This window comes from Lepidochelys kempii, chromosome 1 (genome assembly GCF_965140265.1).
Source record: "Lepidochelys kempii isolate rLepKem1 chromosome 1, rLepKem1.hap2, whole genome shotgun sequence".
In the NCBI taxonomy this organism is placed as follows: domain Eukaryota; kingdom Metazoa; phylum Chordata; order Testudines; family Cheloniidae; genus Lepidochelys; species Lepidochelys kempii.
In genome coordinates this window covers 309,310,224-309,337,161 of record NC_133256.1, presented here as the reverse complement: position 1 = coordinate 309,337,161, position 26,938 = coordinate 309,310,224, and the positions used below count along the sequence as shown (strand labels likewise).

At 41.9% G+C, this 26,938-nt stretch overlaps 1 protein-coding gene across 1 annotated transcript in view; it reads left to right on the top strand.

The window, feature by feature from the left end:
- The first annotated feature begins 2,120 nt into the window (after positions 1 to 2,120).
- SLC13A1 (solute carrier family 13 member 1) overlaps positions 2,121 to 26,938 on the top strand; it is a 91,715-nt gene continuing 66,897 nt past the window's right edge. Inside the window, exons 1-2 of the mRNA XM_073341450.1 lie at positions 2,121 to 2,211; positions 25,508 to 25,641. Coding sequence (XP_073197551.1) covers positions 2,121 to 2,211; positions 25,508 to 25,641 — 225 coding nt within the window. The remainder of the gene's footprint in view (positions 2,212 to 25,507; positions 25,642 to 26,938) is intronic.

Here is a 26,938-nt window from a genome sequence, read left to right as displayed (position 1 = left end):
CCTACTCTACTTGCGCTATATTGATGACATCTTCATCATCTGGACCCATGGAAAAGAAGCCCTTGAGGAATTCCACCATGATTTCAACAATTTCCATCCCACCACCAACCTCAGCCTGGTCCAGTCCACACAAGAGATCCACTTCCTGGACACTACAGTGCTAATAAACAATGGTCACATAAACACCACCCTATACCGGAAACCTACTGACCGCTATTCCTACCTGCATGCCTCCAGCTTTCACCCTGACCACACCACACGATCCATCGTCTACAGCCAAGCTCTGCGATACAACCGCATTTGCTCCAACCCCTCAGACAGAGACAAACACCTACAAGATCTCTGTCAAGCTTTCTTACAACTACAATACCCACCTGCAGAAGTAAAGAAACAGATTGATAGAGCCAGAAGAGTTCCCAGAAGTTACCTACTACAGGACAGGCCTAACAAAGAAAATAACAGAACGCCACTAGCCGTCACCTTCAGCCCCCAACTAAAACCCCTCCAACGCATTATTAAGGATCTACAACCTATCCTAAAGGATGACCCAACACTCTCACAAATCTTGGGAGACAGGCCAGTCCTTGCCTACAGACAGCCCCGCAACCTGAAGCAAATACTCACCAACAACCACATACCACACAACAGAACCACTAACCCAGGAACTTATCCTTGCAACAAAGCCCGTTGCCAACTGTGCCCACATATCTATTCAGGGGACACCATCACAGGGCCTAATAACATCAGCCACACTATCAGAGGCTCGTTCACCTGCACATCCACCAATGTGATATATGCCATCATGTGCCAGCAATGCCCCTCTGCCATGTACATTGGTCAAACTGGACAGTCTCTACGTAAAAGAATAAATGGACACAAATCAGATGTCAAGAATTATAACATTCATAAACCAGTCGGAGAACACTTCAATCTCTCTGGTCACGCGATCACAGACATGAAGGTCGCTATCTTAAAACAAAAAAACTTCAAATCCAGACTCCAGCGAGAAACTGCTGAATTGGAATTCATTTGCAAATTGGATACTATTAATTTAGGCTTAAATAGAGACTTGGAGTGGCTAAGTCATTATGCAAGGTAGCCTGTTTCCTCTTGTTTTTTCCTACCCCCCCCCCCCAGATGTTCTGGTTTAACTTGGATTTTAACTTGAAGAGTGGTCAGTTTGGATGAGCTGTTACCAGCAGGAGAGTGAGTTTGTGTGTGTATGGGGGTGGGGGGGATGTGAGAACCTGGATTTATGCAGGAAATAGCCCAGCTTAATTGTCATGCACATTGTGTAAAGAGTTATCACTTTGGATGGGCTATCACCAGCAGGAGAGTGAATTTGTGTGGGGGGGTGGAGGGTGAGAAAACCTGGATTTGTGCTGGAAATCACTTTAGATAAGCTATTACCAGCAGGACAGTGGGGTGGGAATAGGTATTGTTTCATATTCTCTGTGTATATATAAAGCCTGCTGCAGTTTCCACGATATGCATCTGAAGAAGTGAGCTGTAGCTCACGAAAGCTTATGCTCTAATAAATTGGTTAGTCTCTAAGGTGCCACAAGTCCTCCTTTTCTCTCTGCTGTTAGTTAATCTGGCTACAAATGCTGGCACAGTAGTTGTTTGTGCTGTCCAAAACCAAGTGTAAGAAGATTAACCAAATTAGTTCCAACAATAAAGGGCACGTTGACCAGACTCATTTTACTATGTTCTGGGAGAACAACGGGGTCTAATGTCAAGATTTTCACAGAGGAAAGCCAATAGTAGTACTTTAAATGTCACCACACTGCAGTAGGATAATACCTATTTGAATTTACTTTCAATAGATTGTCAACACACTTATACCTCTCACATTAGCACAGCACTGCACTGAAGTTAATCCTTCCTTCAGTATCTCTATCACTTTTTACTGAGTGTGTCTGTGACCCATTAACCCGTTAATGTCTACTGGCAAGGGGGTTACAAGAATATCTGAATGCTCATATGTACATTCTGGGTCACCAAAGAATGTCACGGGAGGGAGGTCTTAAATGAAAGCAAGCGTCACACTGGTCATTGTGATATCACTGTGAAATCGTGCGTACAGATACTATGTAAGAAGTTCCGAATGTATACTGAAAATGGGTCTTAGATTCTTTATCACAGAAGAGGTGGAGAAACAGGTTTCCTGTCAGACAAAATATGTTTATTCACCTGTCTCACCATCGGCAGGTAAATTAAGCATTGTAAGCCAACATAATGGTGGCACATTTACATAGAAAGTTTAGGTCAACAAGGAAGAGCACACTGTGGGACAGGAGAACTTTATCTTGAGATACACTTCAGTGGTTTGCTGTTTGGGGAACAGAGAAGACACCCTGTCATCTGCACTTAAGTAGTAAATGGTCAGCATGTTTACATTCATGAAAATGGGCTCTCTGCCTACCTTGGTGGAAGATGCTGCAAAAGACTTTGGTGAGATACTGACTGCTCTAGTTTGGTGACTGCTTTAGACAGTAGGTTGGCCTGTTAAGTTTAATCTCTAGAAAGCGTGTTATGATTTTGTTTTATACATAACCCTTCCCCCATCCTTTATCCTAGCTCACCATCTTTTGAATCATTGTTAATAAACGTATTGCTGTTTACACTATTATAATGATGTGCTGTGATATTACGTGCTGCTGATCCTGAGTGGAATCAGACAAGCTGGTGAGTACATTGTTCCTTTGGGACAGCAGACCTGGTATTTCTGTGAGTGTTCAGTAGATAAAGGGCTGAACACTATTTGGGGGAAAGTTTCAAGGGGATTTGGGGTTTACGTATTGTTAACCTGCAAGGCAAAGTATGGGCTGGCACAGTGTAGAGGAGACTGCTTGTGTGGCTAACACGCGGTTGGTGTCAGATCTAACACCCAATTAAGCACAAGCAAGTCCCCCTTTTGCTGGAGGCACGGGGGGAGGGGGGGTTACAAGGTGACTAACAGTCCTGGGTATTCCAAGACTGTCACAGTGTCCTACCTGCCTTTCCATGCAATACACATAATCCCTTACTAATTTTTCTCATTTTATGATTCAAATGTCCCTCCTGATTGAAAGTCTTTAAGTCTATTGATAATTCAACCACCTCTTAAGTAAAACAGATGCATATAGAAAACACAATTCAATTTCCAACTCTGCCACTGACTATGCAGACCTTGTGCAAGCCATTTAATTTCACTGTGCCTCAGTTGTTCATGTGTAAAATGGAGATAATAAACCCCACCCTTTGATTGTCTTGTGTATAAGCTCTTTGAGACATTTAATGTTTTTAGTAGGTGTATTAAAAGCACCCACAAAAATGGGCCCCCATCTCAGCTGGGGACGATTGTAATAATTGGAGTCATGCAGGCCTACTTTAATTGTTAGCCTAACTGGTGAAAAGTGGGTAACATTTCATTAAATTAATACACCAGGCCTCCAGGCCATACCATAATACAAATAATAAATATTAGTATCCATCTTAAGATGAGTGTGTTATGTGTGACAGTATGGTGACCACATCCGTCTCAGTTATTTTTCCTACTTTCTTACGTGGCATATACATCTCCTTTGGTTGTAATGTAAGAAACTATAATGGGATAGATAGCTTGAGTCAGATCTTGGGCCTTTCTTGCACCCCTTTAACCTGCCATTTTGGAATTTCTCTGGCATAGTGGGCCATGCCCCTGCATTCCCCGTTACTCTCCCATCAAGGTGTGAGCAAAGCAGAAGTGTCAGGATAATCTCTGACTGCAGACAGCTTCTTTGTGACTGTTTGTAACCCAGTCTAATTTAGGGTAGCCCTGAGGCTGCTTTACATTATGCCAAAGGCTGCCTTGGCCCCAGCCAGCCCCAGGTTAGGGAAAAGCTAAAGTGTCTTAAACCTACCTTCTCCCCTCCTGAGCTGAGTCAAGGAGTAGCTGGTGGCGATTGTTGTGATTTTAGAAACCTAACTACGCAAAATGTTCACAACAGAACTTGAAACCACATAAAACTTGTCTAGTTTTGTGACAAAACTCAGACCAGGTACACTGAAATTCACTGAAATTCACAATTTTCTTTTTCTTGAGCAGCAGTGAAGCGACTGTACCCTGCATGAGGAAAGTTGAAGAAGTGAAGAAGGTGTTGCTCCAGTGGTTTAGTCAGACAGAAAGCTGGCAAGTGCCCATCATTGTAAAAATCCAGCAATTCAGCAGGAGTTAGGGCTTTCAGATTCAATAAAACTAAGAATCCATGTTGTACTGAGACTAGAAAGACAATCGTGGCACAATTGTGTGGCCTATACAGATGATGTGGAAATGGTATTTCCTACTTAGAAAACACAGAGCCAGCTAATGGACTAGGGTATCATGGTTTATTTTAAGAATTGTAATGACTCCCTTGTCCTTCATTGTGTCATGAGCATTTTAGATGCAGACAGTGATGAACAAGCAGTTACGCTGGCAAAGACTTTGACCCCACTTGACTTGATGCACCTGAAAAAGAAGACATGGAGCCATAGGAACAACAGCCACAACTGCCAAATGTTACACGCTGTCAGCTTTCACAGTTCTTTGTCATATGTCAAAATCTGGAAAAGACAGATTTCTGATAAAAGGTATTTACGTTCCTCAGATTTCAACCTTTATGTAGACATTCAGTATCAGCACTTACCCCAATGTCAAAAGGAGGAAATGGATTCAGAATTGTGTGCGCCAAGTGGAAAACAGAAAAGTTTCAGATGAAGGACACAAAGGTGATTGACGTCACAGCAGTGAATCAAACTCTTCAAATCAAACACACCCCAGGCTACTCAAGGCTGTAAGATTAATCACATGCATAAATGTTTTCAGGATTAGAGCCTAGGTTTCCTCTTGGCTTTATGCAGTTTAAATGGCTTAGATGGGTTGCAATCTTATAACATTTTCTATCAAATCTAAATGGTCATTTGTGTGAAGAGTGTGTGAAAATAGGCACACAAATCCATGTCTATTTTTGCATACTGTTAAAAAAAATTAGGCCCATAATGTTTAATTGCTCTCTAACTCACAGTTCCCCTTGTGTGGTTGCCTAATGATTAAATATATTAACCTTCACTATAAAACATGTAGGAATATTGATCTATCAGCGTGTCTTTGGTCATACATTGTAGTAAGGCTCCATTTATAAATATTTAATCAAGACTTGCTGATTAATAGATGTGATAAGCATGAGTAGTATGTGTTATAGATGTTTATAAACACATCAGTAGAAGATGTTATTGATTGTTGTAAACCAGTGATATTCTGACTCAGCCTCACGAGCGCAAATGGCTCTTTAATGGTTCTCCTGTGGCTCTTTGCTATACATGGTATTAAAACACTGTGATTTATTATTAACCAGTCAGGATGCTTTCACTATATGATTAACCATTTGTAGTTAATAAGAATAATACTTGGTCAGTCATTTTGCTGTGAGAATAACATACATATGTACATGAAAACTAAATATTTCCTCTGTCATACTGTTTAAATATAAATATGTAATACTATAATAAATGAAACAATGAATTCACACTAATGTGGCTCATTTAGTGTTGATGGCTAATTTGGCTCCTGAACCACTGAGGTCTGAGTATCACTGTTATAAACCAAGCTATTGGACACTAACAATCTATAAACAATTCATTAAAACATCATCATTAACCCTTTATAAAACTATTTATAAAATGGAACCTTAATAGCAGGACTGAATCTTCTATAGCAACACATCACCAAAGTATCTCAAATGCTTTATATAAAAAATCGTGTTTGTACCTAAATTATCACACCTTTTGCTCTTTCTGTATTTTCACATCAAATAAAAATATACAGTAGTTCCCTGCTCATAAATTTGCCAGGTCTGGTAGTGAAACTGTTTCAGGTTCTGTGAGCAAGGCACTATTGATAGGAAAGGTTCAGTTCAACTGACCCAGGGCCAGGAAACTGAACATAACTGAAAACGAGAGGGATTACTATTGTGAATCTCCATTCTAACTTTTAAATGAATTTGCTGGTTTGTGATGCTTGTTTGATGTATTTGTGCCTCCTTTGTGTTTGCTATTCGTGAATAGGCTAGTGAATGTGTTTATATAGAAATGTTTGTGAAAACAGCAAACAATGGAAAATATCTGCAGAAAGTGAGTTATAAATTAGCAAATGCTCGTATTTGCAACCTCTGTACAAATTCAGAGGAAACAGGTAACAGAAGCAGACCATTGTAACACATGTATCTATTCACAGCTAACCACACACTTTGAATTTCAAATATCAAATGCTCACAACAAACTGCTTGCAAACTACACATCAAAATTGTCTGCTAAGGGAGACTTAAGCAGTGTTAAAGCAGCAATTAACTGAGGCTAAACTATTTTTCCATTTGCCATCATTATTGCATTTTGTTTTCATTACATTTAGCATCTGTATTGGAATGAATGGAGCTTAGGGAGAATGGTGATTCGCAAATAAAATGATTATCACCATGACTGTGACTTATTACCATCCTGAATAAATAAATAAAGTTCAGATACAGATATGAGTGTCTTCCCCAACCACAAAGAGCTGCTGCAGATGGACATGGGCTTTCCCAAAGTGTGGGGGTGTGATTCAGGCCCAGGATTTTATTTCAGCTCCTCCCTATTCTTATTGGCTCCCTTGGAATTTCAGTCTGCAGGAGAATACTGAATCGTATACATGTGAGCAGAGCACACATGCAGGCAGCCATGTGCTCTGCCTCTGTGGGTCTGAAGTGAATTACCACCCAGAATCCTGTATCCTGTTCCCTACTCCGTACCTCCTCCCACTGCTGCAAGCCCTCAGGACCCACTGAAGCCAAGTGTACTGCAACCTCCAGGAGCTAGAGGAGCTTCAACTCCATGAGCAATCCCCAGTGACAGCTGGAGGTACAGCACTATACAGGCTACAGCACATAGCTGATAGTTGTAGTGTGACTGTTTCGCCTTTAATGATCAACCTCCCCTGGGTTTCAATGAGAACACCTCTCTGTATCTCTGGCACGAAAATATTTAGGAAAAAAATAGACTAAGGGTCAGCACCCTGAACCCCTTTAATTTAATGGCAAAATCTTATTGGTTTCAATTTGACCACAATTTAACTCTAAGGCTCCAATCCTGCCGCATTCAAGTCAATGGGAGTTTTCCCATTGATTTCAAAATGATATAGAACCAGGGACTAACTTGCTTGTTGAAAGGGGCTGGAAAGCAGAACCTGGTCAGTGATGTGCTCTGGCATAAGAACAGTATGACTTTCCCTGATGTCAAAGTAACCTAACGGCTCTCTAGTGAAGGACAGAGCTTCTGATGTTTACTGTCCCAAACAGTTCACAGCAAAACTGGTGTAACTTATTCAGGCTACTCAGTACTGGAGTACACCAAACCCCTATGGTGCCAGGTGCATCGCACCTTGGAGGCAATCACTGTAGATGCTCTAGCAGGCAGGCCTTGTAGGTTCTAGCCCGGGTGGGACCCAATAACCACTCAGATGCATGGCTAAGGGAAAGGGCATTTTACTAGGCCTGTCAGGAAAGGAAGGGTAGCAAATACCTTAGGTACAGAGACTTTAAACAGTTACAGTTCACAGTGAGTAAGGGCAATTGCTGTTTAATTCCCTGGGGGGGGAGGTCCAGGAGAGACCGAGGGCTCTTCAGGCCTTGTGCCTCGGTCTCTAGTCAAGCAAATAAGAGTTTGTGGGTTTCCAGTTAAGGGCTCAGTTAATGTTTCTCTTTGTGGCCCCTCTGCACTGGCTCTCTGCCTTGCTGCTGCTGCTCCCCCATAAGTCCCTCACACACCTTCCTCCAACTGTGATGTCCGGCAGTCACAGCCTGTTCCACATAAGGCTCTGCCTACAGTTCCTAGAGAATCTACTCTGTATCCAGCTTATGGCTTGCCATGTAGCTGCCACTCTCAAACTCAGTCCAGCCACTTCCTGGTTCGGGACCTTTCTCTTTACCTGGCCAGGAACAAGGTGTGTGCAATTGGGAGAGGGCTGATGGGAGTTGTAGCCCCCTGCTTAGCAGCTCCATTACACTGGAACTCATTTTAGGATTTTGTACAATTGTGCAATTGCATTGCAGACTCTCAGGCAGTTTCACAAACACCTCAGCCATTTTGCCATCCTTCTGCAAGCCTGGCAACAAAGGTCACAAAATGCCCTGATTTTTTCCCCCAGTTTTGCAAAGTAGAAATAAAATAAATAACCATCTCTTGCTTGAGACAAAAACTCTTCAAACTGAAGTGAGGATGAATGATTTAGGGTTTTTTTTGCACAATGCCAAAATAAACTCAGTTCTCTTTATGTACAAAATATATGCCTAGTTGTGCTGTACCTTTGCTATTACAAAAACATAGCTAGTCCTCTAGCCAAATATGACTTGGATCTCATAACTCAATGCACCTTATGTAATACTTTTGAGACCCAAAGCCTGTAATGGGACAGGACCGATGCTGAAGACCTTTTACTCACTATTCTCTTTCTATTTTTTAAATTCACCTGATTTCAAATTATTAGTTAAAGCACTTTTTTGTATTTCCTGTAGTGAGGCACACTAAAAGAAATCCGTTCACTTTCTAATTGTTTTTGGCATTCTAAATTAATACTACTTTAGCAAAATTGTACACAGAGACCAGTACAATACGTTATGTTCATTCATTGTGACAGCAACAAAAACAACTAAGCCGCAAACAAGATGATACTATATGGATCACGGCTTTCAATATGCCTAATCCAGAATATTTCCTTATAGTGACAGTTTGTTTGCACAATAGCTTAGATTGGTTCAGACGACACATTATATTTCTCATATCACCAGTCTCATAGAAATCCAAAATTAGAAACAGACCTCTAATCTGGTGGTGGTATAAGAATTGCCATTATTCTTTGACATGTTTTCCCAACCAGGGAAAGCTGTGATTTCTAAAAAATGGTTTTGAAATCAAGGGCACCATAGCATTTTCTCACCTCCTTCAACACTGGCTGTACAGCAGAGATTGGTCAATTGTAACAATCAAGACACACTCATAACAATACTTTTATCCCAGGTTCCTAAGGCACTTTATCAAGCTAAGCATTATTATCCCCATTTTATACATGGGGGGAAACGAGATACAGGCTGGTTAAGTGACTTGCCCTAAATCACACAATTAATGACAGGCTGTTTTTTTATTCTATTTTTAAGTAAAATTTATGAGCAGGGAACTACTGTATATTTTTATTTGATGTGAAAATACAGAAAGAGCAAAAGGTGTGATAACTTAGGTACAAACACGATTTTTTATATAAAGCATTTGAGATACTTTGGTGATGTGTTGCTATAGAAGATTCAGTCTTGCTATTAAGGTTCCATTTTATAAATAGTTTTATAAAGGGTTAATGATGATGTTTTAATGAATTGTTTATAGATTGTTAGTGTCCAATTGCTTGGTTTATAACAGTGATACTCAGACCTCAGTGGTTCAGGAGCCAAATTAGCCATCAACACTAAATGAGCCACATTAGTGTGAATTCATTGTTTCATTTATTATAGTATTACATATTTATATTTAAACAGTATGACAGAGGAAATATTTAGTTTTCATGTACATACGTATGTTATTCTCACAGCAAAATGACTGACCAAGTATTATTTTTATTAACTACAAATGGTTAATTATATAGTGAAAGCATCCTGACTGGTTAATAATAAATCACAGTGTTTTAATACCATATATAGCAAAGAGCCACAGGAGAACCATTAAAGAGCCATTTGCGCTCGTGAGGCTGAGTCAGAATATCACTGGTTTACAACAATCAATAACATCTTCTACTGATGTGTTTATAACCATCTATAGCACATACTACTCATGCTTATCACATCTGTTAATCAGCAAGTCTTGATTGACTATTTAGAAAAGCTGGACGTGCACAAGTCCATGGGGCTGGACGAGTTGCATCCGAGAGTGCTGAAGGAATTGGCGGCTGTGATTGCAGAGCCATTGGCCATTATCTTTGAAAACTCGTGGCGAACGGGGGAAGTCCCGGATGACTGGAAAAAGGCTAATGTAGTGCCAATCTTTAAAAAAGGGAAGAAGGAGGATCCTGGGAACTACAGGCCAGTCAGCCTCACCTCAGTCCCTGGAAAAATCATGGAGCAGGTCCTCAAAGAATCAATCCTGAAGCACTTGCATGAGAGGAAGGTGATCAGGAACAGCCAGCATGGATTCACCAAGGGAAGGTCATGCCTGACTAATCTAATCGCCTTTTATGATGAGATTACTGGTTCTGTGGATGAAGGGAAAGCAGTGGATGTATTGTTTCTTGACTTTCGCAAAGCTTTTGACACGGTCTCCCACAATATTCTTGTCAGCAAGTTAAGGAAGTATGGGCTGGATGAATGCACTATAAGGTGGGTAGAAAGCTGGCTAGATTGTCGGGCTCAACGGGTAGTGATCAATGGCTCCATGTCTAGTTGGCAGCCGGTGTCAAGTGGAGTGCCCCAGGGGTCGGTCCTGGGGCCGGTTTTGTTCAATATCTTCATAAATGATCTGGAGGATGGTGTAGATTGCACTCTCAGCAAATTTGCGGATGATACTAAACTGGGAGGAGTGGTAGATACGCTGGAGGGGAGGGATAGGATACAGAAGGACCTAGACAAATTGGAGGATTGGGCCAAAAGAAATCTGATGAGGTTCAATAAGGATAAGTGCAGGGTCCTGCACTTAGGACGGAAGAATCCAATGCACCGCTACAGACTAGGGGCCGAATGGCTAGGCAGCAGTTCTGCGGAAAAGGACCTAGGGGTGACAGTGGACGAGAAGCTGGATATTAGTCAGCAGTGTGCCCTTGTTGCCAAGAAGGCCAATGGCATTTTGGGATGTATAAGTAGGGGCATAGCGAGCAGATCGAGGGACGTGATCGTTCCCCTCTATTCGACATTGGTGAGGCCTCATCTGGAGTACTGTGTCCAGTTTTGGGCCCCACACTACAAGAAGGATGTGGATAAATTGGAGAGAGTCCAGCGAAGGGCAACAAAAATGATTAGGGGTCTAGAACACATGACTTATGAGGAGAGGCTGAGGGAGCTGGGATTGTTTAGTCTGCAGAAGAGAAGAATGAGGGGGGATTTGATAGCTGCTTTCAACTACCTGAAAGGGGGTTCCAAAGAGGATGGCTCTAGACTGTTCTCAATGGTAGCAGATGACAGAACGAGGAGTAATGGTCTCAAGTTGCAGTGGGGGAGGTTTAGATTGGATATTAGGAAAAACTTTTTCACAATGAGGGTGGTGAAACACTGGAATGCGTTACTTAGGGAGGTGGTAGAATCTCCTTCCTTAGAGGTTTTTAAGGTCAGGCTTGACAAAGCCCTGGCTGGGATGATTTAACTGGGAATTGGTCCTGCTTCGAGCAGGGGGTTGGACTAGATGACTTCTGGGGTCCCTTCCAAACCCTGATATTCTATGATTCTATGATTCTATGATTAAATATTTATAAATGGAGCCTTACTACAATGTATGACCAAAGACACGCTGATAGATCAATATTCCTACATGGTTTATAGTGAAGGTTAATATATTTAATCATTAGGCAACCACACAAGGGGAATTGTGAGTTAGAGAGCAATTAAACATTATGGGCCTAATTTTTTTTAACAGTATGCAAAAATAGACATGGATTTGTGTGCCTATTTTCACACACCCTTCACACAAATGACCATTTAGATTTGATAGAAAATGTTATAAGATTGCAACCCATCTAAGCCATTTAAACTGCATAAAGCCAAGAGGAAACCTAGGCTCTAATCCTGAAAACATTTATGCATGTGATTAATCTTACAGCCTTGAGTAGCCTGGGGTGTGTTTGATTTGAAGAGTTTGATTCACTGCTGTGACGTCAATCACCTTTGTGTCCTTCATCTGAAACTTTTCTGTTTTCCACTTGGCGCACACAATTCTGAATCCATTTCCTCCTTTTGACATTGGGGTAAGTGCTGATACTGAATGTCTACATAAAGGTTGAAATCTGAGGAACGTAAATACCTTTTATCAGAAATCTGTCTTTTCCAGATTTTGACATATGACAAAGAACTGTGAAAGCTGACAGCGTGTAACATTTGGCAGTTGTGGCTGTTGTTCCTATGGCTCCATGCCTTCTTTTTCAGGTGCATCAAGTCAAGTGGGGTCAAAGTCTTTGCCAGCGTAACTGCTTGTTCATCACTGTCTGCATCTAAAATGCTCATGACACAATGAAGGACAAGGGAGTCATTACAATTCTTAAAATAAACCATGATACCCTAGTCCATTAGCTAGCTCTGTGTTTTCTAAGTAGGAAATACCATTTCCACATCATCTGTATAGGCCACACAATTGTGCCACGATTGTCTTTCTAGTCTCAGTACAACATGGATTCTTAGTTTTATTGAATCTGAAAGCCCTAACTCCTGCTGAATTGCTGGATTTTTACAATGATGGGCACTTGCCAGCTTTCTGTCTGACTAAACCACTGGAGCAACACCTTCTTCACTTCTTCAACTTTCCTCATGCAGGGTACAGTCGCTTCACTGCTGCTCAAGAAAAAGAAAATTGTGAATTTCAGTGAATTTCAGTGTACCTGGTCTGAGTTTTGTCACAAAACTAGACAAGTTTTATGTGGTTTCAAGTTCTGTTGTGAACATTTTGCGTAGTTAGGTTTCTAAAATCACAACAATCGCCACCAGCTACTCCTTGACTCAGCTCAGGAGGGGAGAAGGTAGGTTTAAGACACTTTAGCTTTTCCCCAACCTGGGGCTGGCTGGGGCCAAGGCAGCCTTTGGCATAATGTAAAGCAGCCTCAGGGCTACCCTAAATTAGACTGGGTTACAAACAGTCACAAAGAAGCTGTCTGCAGTCAGAGATTATCCTGACACTTCTGCTTTGCTCACACCTCGATGGGAGAGTAACGGGGAATGCAGGGGCATGGCCCACTATGCCAGAGAAATTCCAAAATGGCAGGTTAAAGGGGTGTAAGAAAGGCCCAAGATCTGACTCAAGCTATCTATCCCATTATAATTTCTTACATTACAACCAAAGGAGATGTATATGCCACGTAAGAAAGTAGGAAAAATAACTGAGACGGATGTGGTCACCATACTGTCACACATAACACACTCATCTTAAGATGGATACTAATATTTATTATTTGTATTATGGTATGGCCTGGAGGCCTGGTGTATTAATTTAATGAAATGTTACCCACTTTTCACCAGTTAGGCTAACAATTAAAGTAGGCCTGCATGACTCCAATTATTACAATCGTCCCCAGCTGAGATGGGGGCCCATTTTTGTGGGTGCTTTTAATACACCTACTAAAAACATTAAATGTCTCAAAGAGCTTATACACAAGACAATCAAAGGGTGGGGTTTATTATCTCCATTTTACACATGAACAACTGAGGCACAGTGAAATTAAATGGCTTGCACAAGGTCTGCATAGTCAGTGGCAGAGTTGGAAATTGAATTGTGTTTTCTATATGCATCTGTTTTACTTAAGAGGTGGTTGAATTATCAATAGACTTAAAGACTTTCAATCAGGAGGGACATTTGAATCATAAAATGAGAAAAATTAGTAAGGGATTATGTGTATTGCATGGAAAGGCAGGTAGGACACTGTGACAGTCTTGGAATACCCAGGACTGTTAGTCACCTTGTAACCCCCCCTCCCCCCATGCCTCCAGCAAAAGGGGGACTTGCTTGTGCTTAATTGGGTGTTAGATCTGACACCACCCGCGTGTTAGCCACACAAGCAGTCTCCTCTACACTGTGCCAGCCCATACTTTGCCTTGCAGGTTAACAATACGTAAACCCCAAATCCCCTTGAAACTTTCCCCCAAATAGTGTTCAGCCCTTTATCTACTGAACACTCACAGAAATACCAGGTCTGCTGTCCCAAAGGAACAATGTACTCACCAGCTTGTCTGATTCCACTCAGGATCAGCAGCACGTAATATCACAGCACATCGTTATAATAGTGTAAACAGCAATACGTTTATTAACAATGATTCAAAAGATGGTGAGCTAGGATAAAGGATGGGGGAAGGGTTATGTATAAAACAAAATCATAACACGCTTTCTAGAGATTAAACTTAACAGGCCAACCTACTGTCTAAAGCAGTCGTATCTCACCAAAGTCTTTTGCAGCATCTTCCACCAAGGTAGGCAGAGAGCCCATTTTCATGAATGTAAACATGCTGACCATTTACTACTTAAGTGCAGATGACAGGGTGTCTTCTCTGTTCCCCAAACAGCAAACCACTGAAGTGTATCTCAAGATAAAGTTCTCCTGTCCCACAGTGTGCTCTTCCTTGTTGACCTAAACTTTCTATGTAAATGTGCCACCATTATGTTGGCTTACAATGCTTAATTTACCTGCCGATGGTGAGACAGGTGAATAAACATATTTTGTCTGACAGGAAACCTGTTTCTCCACCTCTTCTGTGATAAAGAATCTAAGACCCATTTTCAGTATACATTCGGAACTTCTTACATAGTATCTGTACGCACGATTTCACAGTGATATCACAATGACCAGTGTGACGCTTGCTTTCATTTAAGACCTCCCTCCCGTGACATTCTTTGGTGACCCAGAATGTACATATGAGCATTCAGATATTCTTGTAACCCCCTTGCCAGTAGACATTAACGGGTTAATGGGTCACAGACACACTCAGTAAAAAGTGATAGAGATACTGAAGGAAGGATTAACTTCAGTGCAGTGCTGTGCTAATGTGAGAGGTATAAGTGTGTTGACAATCTATTGAAAGTAAATTCAAATAGGTATTATCCTACTGCAGTGTGGTGACATTTAAAGTACTACTATTGGCTTTCCTCTGTGAAAATCTTGACATTAGACCCCGTTGTTCTCCCAGAACATAGTAAAATGAGTCTGGTCAACGTGCCCTTTATTGTTGGAACTAATTTGGTTAATCTTCTTACACTTGGTTTTGGACAGCACAAACAACTACTGTGCCAGCATTTGTAGCCAGATTAACTAACAGCAGAGAATGTCCCTATCTGGGTACATTTGCTTCTCTTTGACATTGAGATTTCATGTTTTTCAAACTACACCATTTAATATTGTTATGCAGAAAAGAGTGAATGGCTGCCAGTAGTGGGTCTTGGATCCAAAGACAATCACAGACCTCCTGGGTGTACTTAAGCACTCTATTTCAGATTCACCAGAAGGGGCAATCAAGCCCCTTCCGTGGCAGAAATAGCTGAGGGCTGTGTGGCTACCACTTGAGGCATTAGACCATGGGTCAGGTCAGAGCTAAGCCATGTGGACTCAGGAGTTTCTCTGGTTGTAAAATCAGGGGCTAAGCTGTTGGTGGCAGGCTGTGTGTGTGCTGGAGGCAGAGAAAACCAGGGGAAGGAGCTGAGTGTAACTCTTGAGAGGAGGAAGCAAAGAAACAGACCGGTCAGCCTCACCTCAGTCCCTGGAAAAATCATGGAGCAGGTCCTCAAGGAAACCATTTTGAACCACTTGGAGGAGAGGAAGGTGATGAGGAACAGTCAACATGGATTCACCAAGGGCAAGTCATGCCTGACCAACCAGATTGTCTTCTATGATGAGATAACTGGCACTGTGGATATGGGGAAAAGGGTGGATGTGATATGTCTTGACTTTAGCAAAGCTTTTCATATGGTTTCCCGCAGTATTCTTGCTAGCAAGTTAAAAAAGTAGGGATTGGATTAATGGTGGACAGAAAGCTGGCTAGATTGTTGGGTTCAATGAATAGTGATCAATGGCTCAATGTCTACTTAGCAGCCGGTATCAAGCGGAGTGCCCCATGGGTCGGTTCTGGGGATGATTTTGTTCAACATCTTCATTAATGATCTGGAGGATGGCATGAATTGCACCCTCAGCAAGTTCGCGGATGACACAAGATGGGGGGGAGAGGTAGATGCACTGGAGGGTAGGGATAGGGTCCAGAGTGACCTAGACAAATTGGAAGGTTGGGCCAAAAGAAATCTGATGAGGTTCAACAAGGACAAGTACAGAGTCCTTCACTTAGGACGGAAGAATCCCATGCTCTGTTACAGGCTGGGGACTGCCTGGCTAAGCAGCAGTTCTGCAGAAAAGGATTTGGGGATTACAGTGGATGAGAAGCTGGATATAAGTCAGCAGTGTGCCCTTGTTGCCAAGAAGGCTAGTGGCATACTGGGCTGCATTAGTAGGAGCATTGCCAGCAGATCGAGGGAAGTGATTATTCCTCTCTGTTCAGCACCGGTGAGGCCACATCTGGAGTATTGCGTCCAGTTTTGGGCCCCCCACTACAGAAAGGATGTGAACAAATTGGATTTTCAGGCTTTTTAAAATCCAAACTCAAATTTTTCAAATAGAATCTCTGTGGATCCCTAAAATTTGGGGTGCCCTAGCTCTGGATCTGAAATTGGCACTGCATGCCTGTTTTTAAAGGAAGTATTAAAAGATCAAGTAGTTATTCTGTATTTTTATTGTATTGTTTTAATAAATGTATTGTGGATGTTTAAAGAGTGATCTCACATGTGGAACCTAAAACATATTGGTAATTATCAGTCGTCTGTCTTAAAAGAAATGTAACATTATTCACAGCTCTTAAATCAGTATTGTTGATGGGAACAAGCTCTTTTGTTAGGAGTTTGCCCTCAGATTCTTCAATAAACTGGTTTACTGAAGTGAAAATATGTTGAAAGCAAGGAAATTCATACCGGCTCTTGAGATGAAAAATTGCTCATTGCTTGTTATTGCACATTAAGGGGTTTGCTCCAGAAGCTGGTGAGACTTCTTGTAAGGTGACTGGTTACAAATATTCTAGTCATGCAAATGAAACTATTTGTTAATAAGTCTGCTTTAACTCTATGAACACTAGACCATTTTACATTGGCTGATTTTCATCACTTAAGTATCAGCAATTTTGAAAAGTATTTCTCAAGAGTTCCCCCCCCCCCCCCCCGGCACTTGACCTCTCCTTCAAGTTCTTTTTGTGGAAGTTTGAAAATATAATCTCCTTCAAAATCCAGTTTCTCGCTCAACTAGTGTGGCAGGAGACTTCAGTGCTGACCATAAAAGCCACAACTTGCTATGTATTAATAATTTGGTAACTTTCAAAAATATCAGAGTTAATTCCTCCAGTAACAGGTTTCAAACTTCCTACCAGGGACCTTGGAATTCTGAATGTTCCAAAGAAATTTTATTAACAATGTAACTACTCCTAAATAATTTTTTAATTGGCACACACACACTCACACACACATTGAAATTTGACTAGAAGATTTCAGCCACACAATTCCCATTAATTTCAATAGGAGTTGTGTGAATAGATCCCCTCGTATAAGTTTGAAAATTTCCAACAGTAATTTAAAGTTGAACTACCAATGTCTTGGTGGTTACTAATTTACCCACCAAGAAAGATATAATGAGACTCATTTGCTGAAACTTTTTGAATAATTTGTTTATTGATTCAATGTTGTTAACTTGATTCAATTTTGCTGTTTGACTAAGATCAATTGAGTATTCTTCCTCAATATTCTTTATCCCCATGGGTTTCTGAGAGAGGAAGCTGATTAACTGATTGTGCTGAATATTAATCATTCCAAGGTATTAGCTCAGAGTTGTGTCCAATTAATATTGTACCCTGATATAATATAAATTGATCTAACAACTCAGATAAAGCCAGTATGGATATATTTGAATTAATCATGAACCTTATTTTGTCATTAAGATGCAATTGATGCTGCCTAAAAGTATGGCTTATGCTGCCTAAATTAACTATGATCACTTGAAATAATTGCAGTGGTTAAGTGCTCTAACACTAATATGAACCAATGATGAGCTGCTGTAAATAGTTCCCCTTTCTGGTGACTCGTCTCAACAGAAATTGATCCAATATAATGCTACCGACTCATATTCTTGTTGATGGATGACTGTACAAAACAGATTTCATTTTAATGAAGGAGATCCCCTCTGGAATAAATAGTGCCATATTACATAATCAGAAGCTTTTTCTGCCATCCAATAAGATTGTAGCTGTAAGTGAATTCAAAGGGTGCACTCACTTTGAGATTACAGAATGATGCCGATTTTAAAGGAAGCCTAGGGCAGCAGAGAAACCTGTTAAAAGATTCTTCAATGCAGCCCCTAGAAGGTGGGCTGTGGAGAATGCTGCACCCAGGGCAGCCTGGAAGGAAGGCTGTAGGGATGCCTGCTGACCAGGAAAGGAATAGGTGGTACCTGGAAGAGCCAACCAAGAATAATGGAATCTCACAGTGCTGAATCACAGCATAGGGCATGCGGGCACACACTTTTTAACAACACTGTAAAGCACCTCACAACTTTATAAAAGGAGACTTGTAAAAAACAAACAAAATCATAAAGGTCTAAAAGCAGCGTTCTTTACTAATGTAAAACATCTACTGAATTCAGTGGGAGTTGTGTGAATAAGGTGAGGAGGATTTGGCTATAAAGGATAAGTGCATCCAGGGGAATCTGGGCAACCACCTGGCAATAAGAACACAATTAGGTACATATCACACAGGAAGAGAAACAGTGTTAAGGATTTAATCTAAAAAAATGAGGAAAAGCCGGGTTAGGATTATCAGTGTTTGTCAGCTGTAGCCTACGGTGCCTGGGCATTGTAGTGCATGCAATAAGTAACACCATGCAATCTTAAACTGGTGTAGTCATGAAGGACGTTGGCTGATATATAATAGTTTAGGAATACTTGATCTGTATTAATTCAGAGACTGTATGTGACTGGGTCAGGGGAAATGTTTACTGTGTGACTATTTAGAGATGTACTGTATGGAATGGTTATTTTAATGGCAGGACTGTTACTGAAGCAGGAGGACCACACAGGCTAGGTCTGTGCTGATGCACACACTTGAGTCCTGGACCACGTACATGCTCACGCACACTCCCCTTCCCCACCGCAAGTGTCCATCTTATGCTGTGCTGGACATGGGTTTTACACTGTGCATACACGTATATCTGCATCCACTCTGCCACTGTTGTTATCACCCCTGAAATTGTATGGTGTAGCCCAGGGTTCTGTGCAGACAGGGAGACATTCTAGGAACCACTTTCCTATGCAGTATTGATGCTGACCCTCTCAATCAAATATTTACGATGGCAGTTCCTGATGACTTTGCCCCTCACTGTAATTCCCTGCTAAACTGGGTGGAAGAAATGCAGAAATAGGATGGTGCTCTGTTTCCCCAATTGCTTCTTATCATGGGACAAATGGTTATACAGTGGAGTATGTGGATAGCATTTGGGCTGAATTTTCTGACATGTTGAAGATGGATAACCAGGAGGGTCAATGACAACTCATTCAGTTCACATGGAACAGATATGGCGAATCCCACTGTATGCCCATGGTTGGACCATCGCTTCTGGTGCAGGAGAACCAGATGGGTTCACCTCAGTCTGGAAACCTGGGATGAGTAGCAGGGGTGTCAGAACTTCCCAGTGAGGAAACAGAGCTTCGTAGTGTGGTGAAGTCCTGGTGGGCTTGCTGAGTAATCACAGTTGGTGGACAGGGGGCCTGTAGCCCAGTACCCTGGTCTAAAGGTGGGAGAATCACATGATTCCAATGCAGAGATGTGAACGCTCAAGGCCTGAGCCCTGAGAGGGGTGCACTCCGACTTATAAAGGGGGTCAGAGATACTTCTAACCCCCAACCATGACCATAGCATCCAGGCATGAGAGGAATTCCATGCCTGAGAAAATTAAAAAGGAGCTTTCACACAGTCTGGAGTGGCTCACAACTGTGAGTGCCTACCTCAGGGCAGACTGTCAGAGGGCAGAGACCCCAAACTGGTGATGTGTTCTATAATTAGATTTCACCAAGCCAGTAACAAATGTGAACTCCTGGATCACTCTAAGACTTACCGTGGAGTCACAGACAGTCCTCTTAGCCTCTCCAGTCTATCTTGCCACCCAGACAAACTGGACTTTGTGATAAAAGGTCACTTAAACCAAAAATCAAATCAGATTTAAGTTTCTTTCGGTCCCAAGATACCAGTCACTTACCCCAAGACAATGCTGGCAGCCAATGTTGTCGTAAACTCACTAAAGGTTTATTAGCTAAGCAAAGGAAAGGAGAGTTATTGAGAAGTTAAAGGAGGTAAAATATATATACAGGTGAGTCTCAGTTTATAATTCCAAATAATAGCAGAGATGTAATAATCTGCCAGTTTCCCAAAACTGTCTCAGGAGTACCCAGAATAACTCTGGGGATGGGCTCTAATGTGGACTTTTCCTTTGCATGTGGAATGCACGTTGAGTCTCTGACCTCAGGTCATCACAATAGTCATTTGCTTTGGACTTAGCACCTTTTTTGATAAAGTCCTTCATTAGCATTCCCCAAGGCTTCTTTGATGTCTGAGTTATTTAGTTACAGGGGTATTTACAATGTGCATGTTTGGTATTACATTATGACGGCAACAGATAAGTGAAAACAACTCACGGAACATCCCATTAGTTTTATTGGAATGTCTGCGAGGGGAGGGCTCCTGCCTCATACTGGGAATGAGGGGCGATCAACAGGTTATCTCAAGTGCTTATATACAAATGCACAAAGCCTTGGAAACAAGCAGGGAGAACTGGAGGTCCTGGTGATGTCAAGGAACTATGACGTGATTGGAATAACAGAGACTTGGTGGGATAACTCACATGACTGGAGTACTGTTATGGATGGTTATAAACTGTTCAGGAAGCACAGGCAGGGCAGAAAAGGTGAGGGAGTAGCACTGTATGTAAGGGAGCAGTATGACTGCTCAGAGCTCCGGTACGAAACTGCAGAAAAACCTGAGTGTCTCTGGATTAAGTTTAGAAGTGCGTGCAACAAGAGTGATGTAGTGGTGGGAGTCTGCTATAGACCACCGGACCAGGGGGATGAGGTAGATGAGGCTTTCTTCCGGCAGCTCACGGAAGCTACTAGATCGCATGCCCTGATTCTCATGGGTGACTTTAATTTTCCTGATATCTGCTGGGAGAGCAATACAGCGGTGCAAAGACAATCCAGGAAGTTTTTGGAAAGCGTAGGGGACAATTTACTGGCGCAAGTGCTAGAGGAGCCAACTAGGGGGGGCGCTTTTCTTGACCTGCTGCTCACAAACCGGGTAGAATTAGTGGGGGAAGCAAAAGTGGATGGGAATCTGGGAGGCAGTGACCATGAGTTGGTTGAGTTCAGGATCCTGACGCAGGGAAGAAAGGTAAGCAGCAGGATACGGACCCTGGAGTTCAGAAAAGCAGACTTTGACTCCCTCAGGGAACTGATGGCCAGGATCCCCTGGGGGACTAACTTGAAGGGGAAAGGAGTCCAGGAGAGCTGGCTGTATTTCAAGGAATCCCTGTTGAGGTTACAGGGACAAACCATCCCGATGAGTCGAAAGAATAGTAAATATGGCAGGCGACCAGCTTGGCTTAATGGTGAAATCCTAGCGGATCTTAAACATAAAAAAGAAGCTTACAAGAAGTGTAAGGTTGGACATATGACCAGGGAAGAGTATAAAAATATTGCTCGGGCATGTAGGAATGATATCAGGAGGGCCAAATCGCACCTGGAGCTGCAGCTAGCCAGAGATGTCAAGAGTAACAAGAAGGGTTTCTTCAGGTATGTTGGCAACAAGAAGAAAGCCAAGGAAAGTGTGGGCCCCTTACTGAATGAGGGAGGTAACCTAGTGACAGAGGATGTGGAAAAAGCTAATGTACTCAATGCTTTTTTTGCCTCTGTTTTCACTAACAAGGTCAGCTCCCAGACTGCTGCGCTGGGCATCACAAAATGGGGAAGAGATGGCCAGCCCTCTGTGGAGATAAAGGTAGTTAGGGACTATTTAGAAAAGTTGGACGTGCACAAGTCCATGGGGCCGGACGAGTTGCATCCGAGAGTGCTGAAGGAATTGGCGGCTGTGATTGCAGAGCCATTGGCCATTATCTTTGAAAACTCGTGGCGAACCGGGGAAGTCCCGGATGACTGGAAAAAGGCTAATGTAGTGCCAATCTTTAAAAAAGGGAAGAAGGAGGATCCTGGGAACTACAGGCCAGTCAGCCTCACCTCAGTCCCTGGAAAAATCATGGAGCAGGTCCTCAAAGAATCAATCCTGAAGCACTTGCATGAGAGGAAAGTGATCAGGAACAGCCAGCATGGATTCAGCAAGGGAAGGTCATGCCTGACTAATCTAATCGCCTTTTATGATGAGATTACTGGTTCTGTGGATGAAGGGAAAGCAGTGGATGTATTGTTTCTTGACTTTTGCAAAGCTTTTGACACGGTCTCCCACAGTATTCTTGTCAGCAAGTTAAGGAAGTATGGGCTGGATGAATGCACTATAAGGTGGGTAGAAAGCTGGCTAGATTGTCGGGCTCAACGGGTAGTGATCAATGGCTCCATGTCTAGTTGGCAGCCGGTATCAAGTGGAGTGCCCCAAGGGTCGGTCCTGGGGCCGGTTTTGTTCAATATCTTCATAAATGATCTGGAGGATGGTGTAGATTGCACTCTCAGCAAATTTGCGGATGATACTAAACTGGGAGGAGTGGTAGATACGCTGGAGGGGAGGGATAGGATACAGAAGGACCTAGACAAATTGGAGGATTGGGCCAAAAGAAATCTGATGAGGTTCAATAAGGATAAGTGCAGGGTCCTGCACTTAGGACGGAAGAACCCAATGCACAGCTACAGACTAGGGACCGAATGGCTAGGCAGCAGTTCTGCGGAAAAGGACCTAGGGGTGACAGTGGACGAGAAGCTGGATATGAGTCAGCAGTGTGCCCTTGTTGCCAAAAAGGCCAATGGCATTTTGGGATGTATAAGTAGGGGCATAGCGAGCAGATCGAGGGACGTGATCGTTCCCCTCTATTCGACATTGGTGAGGCCTCATCTGGAGTACCGTGTCCAGTTTTGGGCCCCACACTACAAGAAGGATGTGGATAAATTGGAGAGAGTCCAGCGAAGGGCAACAAAAATGATTAGGGGTCTGGAACACATGACTTATGAGGAGAGGCTGAGGGAGCTGGGATTGTTTAGCCTGCAGAAGAGAAGAATGAGGGGGGATTTGATAGCTGCTTTCGACTACCTGAAAGGGGGTTCCAAAGAGGATGGCTCTAGACTGTTCTCAATGGTAGCAGATGACAGAACGAGGAGTAATGGTCTCAAGTTGCAGTGGGGGAGGTTTAGATTGGATATTAGGAAAAACTTTTTCACTAAGAGGGTGGTGAAATACTGGAATGCGTTACCTAGGGAGGTGGTAGAATCTCCTTCCTTAGAGGTTTTTAAGGTCAGGCTTGACAAAGCCCTGGCTGGGATGATTTAACTGGGAATTGGTCCTGCTTCGAGCAGGGGGTTGGACTAGATGACCTTCTGGGGTCCCTTCCAACCCTGATATTCTATGATTCTATGATTCTATGATTATTAAGTTTAAACACGCAAAACACTAATTGCTTTGATCTATACTTATACACAAGGGAATTGACCTGAGTACACTCTGACATGACCTGGTCACCCAGCTTCACAGGAGCCATAAAATGTATTGTAATCAATAGCTCACAAAGCTTCCAATTTTCTTCTTACTGTAAGATTTTTAAAATGCAAAATGTTTTGTTAATGAACTATGCTACAAGAACACTGTTCTGGAATATATTGGATGCAAGCCAACTATTTTACAGTCAGCAATAGAGGTCATAGCTAAGCATAAAATATAAGTGTTTTCCCCCCACTCTATGGAGAAGTGGACCACAGGGTCACATGAAGAAAGTGGAGCTTCATGTGGTTTCTGTGAGCTGCTTCTTCAAAGGCTGCCAATGGACTCTCCTATGCTGCTATCTCTTTCCCAGTTGCTTTGCAGCTCTTGAATGTAAGTTCAGTCACAGAAGTCCTAGAATAGCTGGAAGGGAAAATAGAAAATTACAATCCACTAGCAGCCCTAAGAAAATCAAGCTAAAGAGATCATAGGAACCTGTACAAACTAAATGTTTTTAGTGGCACCTCTGCCGAGACCTAAACCCATGTTTTCTTGTCCAGATTCCTAAATCACATTTCATTAAAATCTTATAGAGTTGTTTCTTCCGGTTGTTCTGCATGTTGGTTTTTATTTTTATTTATTGATTTAATTTTATTGTTTTGCAATCTAATTACATTCTCCATGATGGAATTCTGCTGGGGTCAGAAGTGATTATTCATCAGGAGGGAATCAGAAAAAGGGAAAACGATAAACGTGTAGGTTTAAAGTGTATCAGATTGCATCCCCCTTAGTAGGTATGTGCATACATATGTATTAAATCCTGCAGCTGGCCAGAGAGTCATTTCTCACCCCATGTTGCTTATGAGTTCAGAAAGGGGAGCTCTTGAATACATGGAAAGAAAAGTGGATAGTCCTGTCTGCCACTACAGTGGCTATATCCTAGAGATGCCATGGCCTTTGTCCAATATCCATTGCTTCTGACCCTCCCTTTGTTATTCAGAGAACTGACTCCTCATCAAGGCCCAGCACATTGCCATCTCCTCTTCACATTACCTCTAATTTGATGGGAGGCATCATGGGCATCAATGAAGCGGGAGACATCCTGGCTCTGCTACTTGTCTGCTGTGCAGCCTCAAACGAGTCCCTCTAATTCTCTGTTTCCTCCTCTGTAAAAGGGAGATAATGATATTTACCTTCCTTGGTGATCTATGGATGAAAAGTGCTATTTAAGGGCTGAATATTATTAAATTCCAGCTGTCAATCACTCTGCGCAGCAAGTCGAGGAAATGAAAATGGATCGGTGGCAGTGGGAGCCTGGCAAAGCTTTTCTGAGCTGAGTGCATCTCTCACAGCACATACGAGGCCATGGGCCATTACAGTCAGAGATCTGACTCTCACTCCATTCTACTTTACATTTTGTAGGCATTTATTTTCAATTATGTCTTTCAAAAATGCCAGCTGATGTCCTGTTCATGCTAATGAACCCTGTTTTTTCATTAACAGTAAAGCTGTATTAGAAGTGCCATTGGTAGGTAAACAATTTTCTTCTTCCAGATCACACGTTTTCTGTGGTTCTTGTTAATTCCTGGGCTCCCTTTAAAACAGAGCAGGCTAGGCTTGAGCTTAACATAAATAAAATGTCAAGCATAGAATATAACCTGTCCTTGCAAGGGGCCACTCCTATAAGAGTGGGAGTATTCAGTTTCTATTCAGGTCAATGGTAGTTAAGAGCTTTCTCAACACCTTGCAGGATCTAGCTCTCTATTCCCTATTCCACTTATAGGAATATGTTACGGGTGGGGGCAGATAGTAATAAGAAAACTACTAAGCCTTAAACGCAGAGCACATTTGAAGCCTGAGGTTTACTGATGAACACCAGTCTTATCTTCCTAGTGTTAGTAAAGACACTAAAACAATAAAGAGCAAGATTTATTTTTAACTCAGCTTGACTAATCAGTCTGTTGCAAAGGCTAAAGGTGATAGTTTAGACAGAGAAATATTAATCAGTCAACTATTTATAGGCCATCTGATTTTTTTTTTTTTTTGGTAGTTTCTACCAGAAAACTGAGCCGCCAGCTCTCAGCAATGAAAATTTTCAGTCAGCTTTGGGTCTACCGAAGGTTCCTACTGATTCTCTTCACTCCACTGCTTTTACTTCCATTACCACTCATCATTCGAACCAAAGTAAGTGAACTGATGCTATAGGCAATTATTATATACTGTATGTCTGTGTGAGTTTCCCACATCCTTTCAGAATGGCCAGATTCTCAAATATGCTTGCATCAGGGATTATTTTCTTCACATTGCAGTGTTTTTACAGAAATATATAAAACAGAACAAGTTTAATGTAAAAAGCAAAGTGAAAATTATTTCTGAAACCGTTTATATCTATTTTCTCTGCTTAAGCTGAGCTGGCTAAGAGATTTCTCACTAACATTGGGAACTGGACATCCAAATCACATTGCCTGTTCGGAAAATTCCACCCTGTTTGGTTTGTTTTAATTTTGGACACAATGAAGTTGCCCAATCTATTTGCAATATATTATACAATATAGATGAACTAAAAAGAGGGAAACATGGGGTTTTGCCCTTTATTTTGTTTCTTCCTGATGTATAAAGAAGATCTCTGTGTTTCATTTTTTAAAAAGGAAAGTTCTGCTTCTTCTTTACCTTAGAAATATCAGAAGTATCAATTTTCTTGTCTAACCTGGAGGTCTCTTTTGAAGACTGGAGAACTGGAGTAGGAGCTGTTGCATTCCTTATTTGAATAGGATGGACTGGTGAAAAAATGTTTCACAGGCCTGTCCCAAAATGTTAAGTACAGATCTGAGCTATTCCACAAAATCTGCAGCAGACCATGCTCATCAGTCCCTCCTTACTGCACTCATAGGCCTGCCCCTAAGCCCATGTTCCTGGAGCCCAATGAAGAGGTTTGCTACAGAGCAAGTGCCCCTGCTCCACTTGACAGGTTTCACTGGCTCATATGTGTAGAAAGAAGAAAAGGGAAGAATTTGGTCTTAGACCTAGGCAGGCTGGACATGTCTTCCTATAAAAGTGGAATTCCTTATGTTTGTCCATTACTGTAGTTACCTTTAACCTTTAACTTTTCCCTTCAACTGGTATCTTTTCCCCTGTTCTGCACTTGTTCTCAAGTGTGTCTGCCTGAATCTTTCAGATAAAATTTGCAGCAAGTATTTTTAAAGGGAAAAAATGCTTTGTATGATCTAACAGCAAAAGCCAAATTTACATTTAAGAAAATGTCTAATTGTTGCACATAAGATCAGTGCTTTAGATTACAGTCCTTGCATTTACTGAGCATCTAGGACACAACTGAATTTGTCCCTGGCCATTCTTGTGTAATCAAGACATTTGTTAGAAGTCAAAAATAATGTCAATAAAAAGATTTTTCCCTGAGCAGTAAAGTGATCTGAATTTTATGGGTATGCTAAATGTATTTTTAATCAGTCCATCTATCACTAAT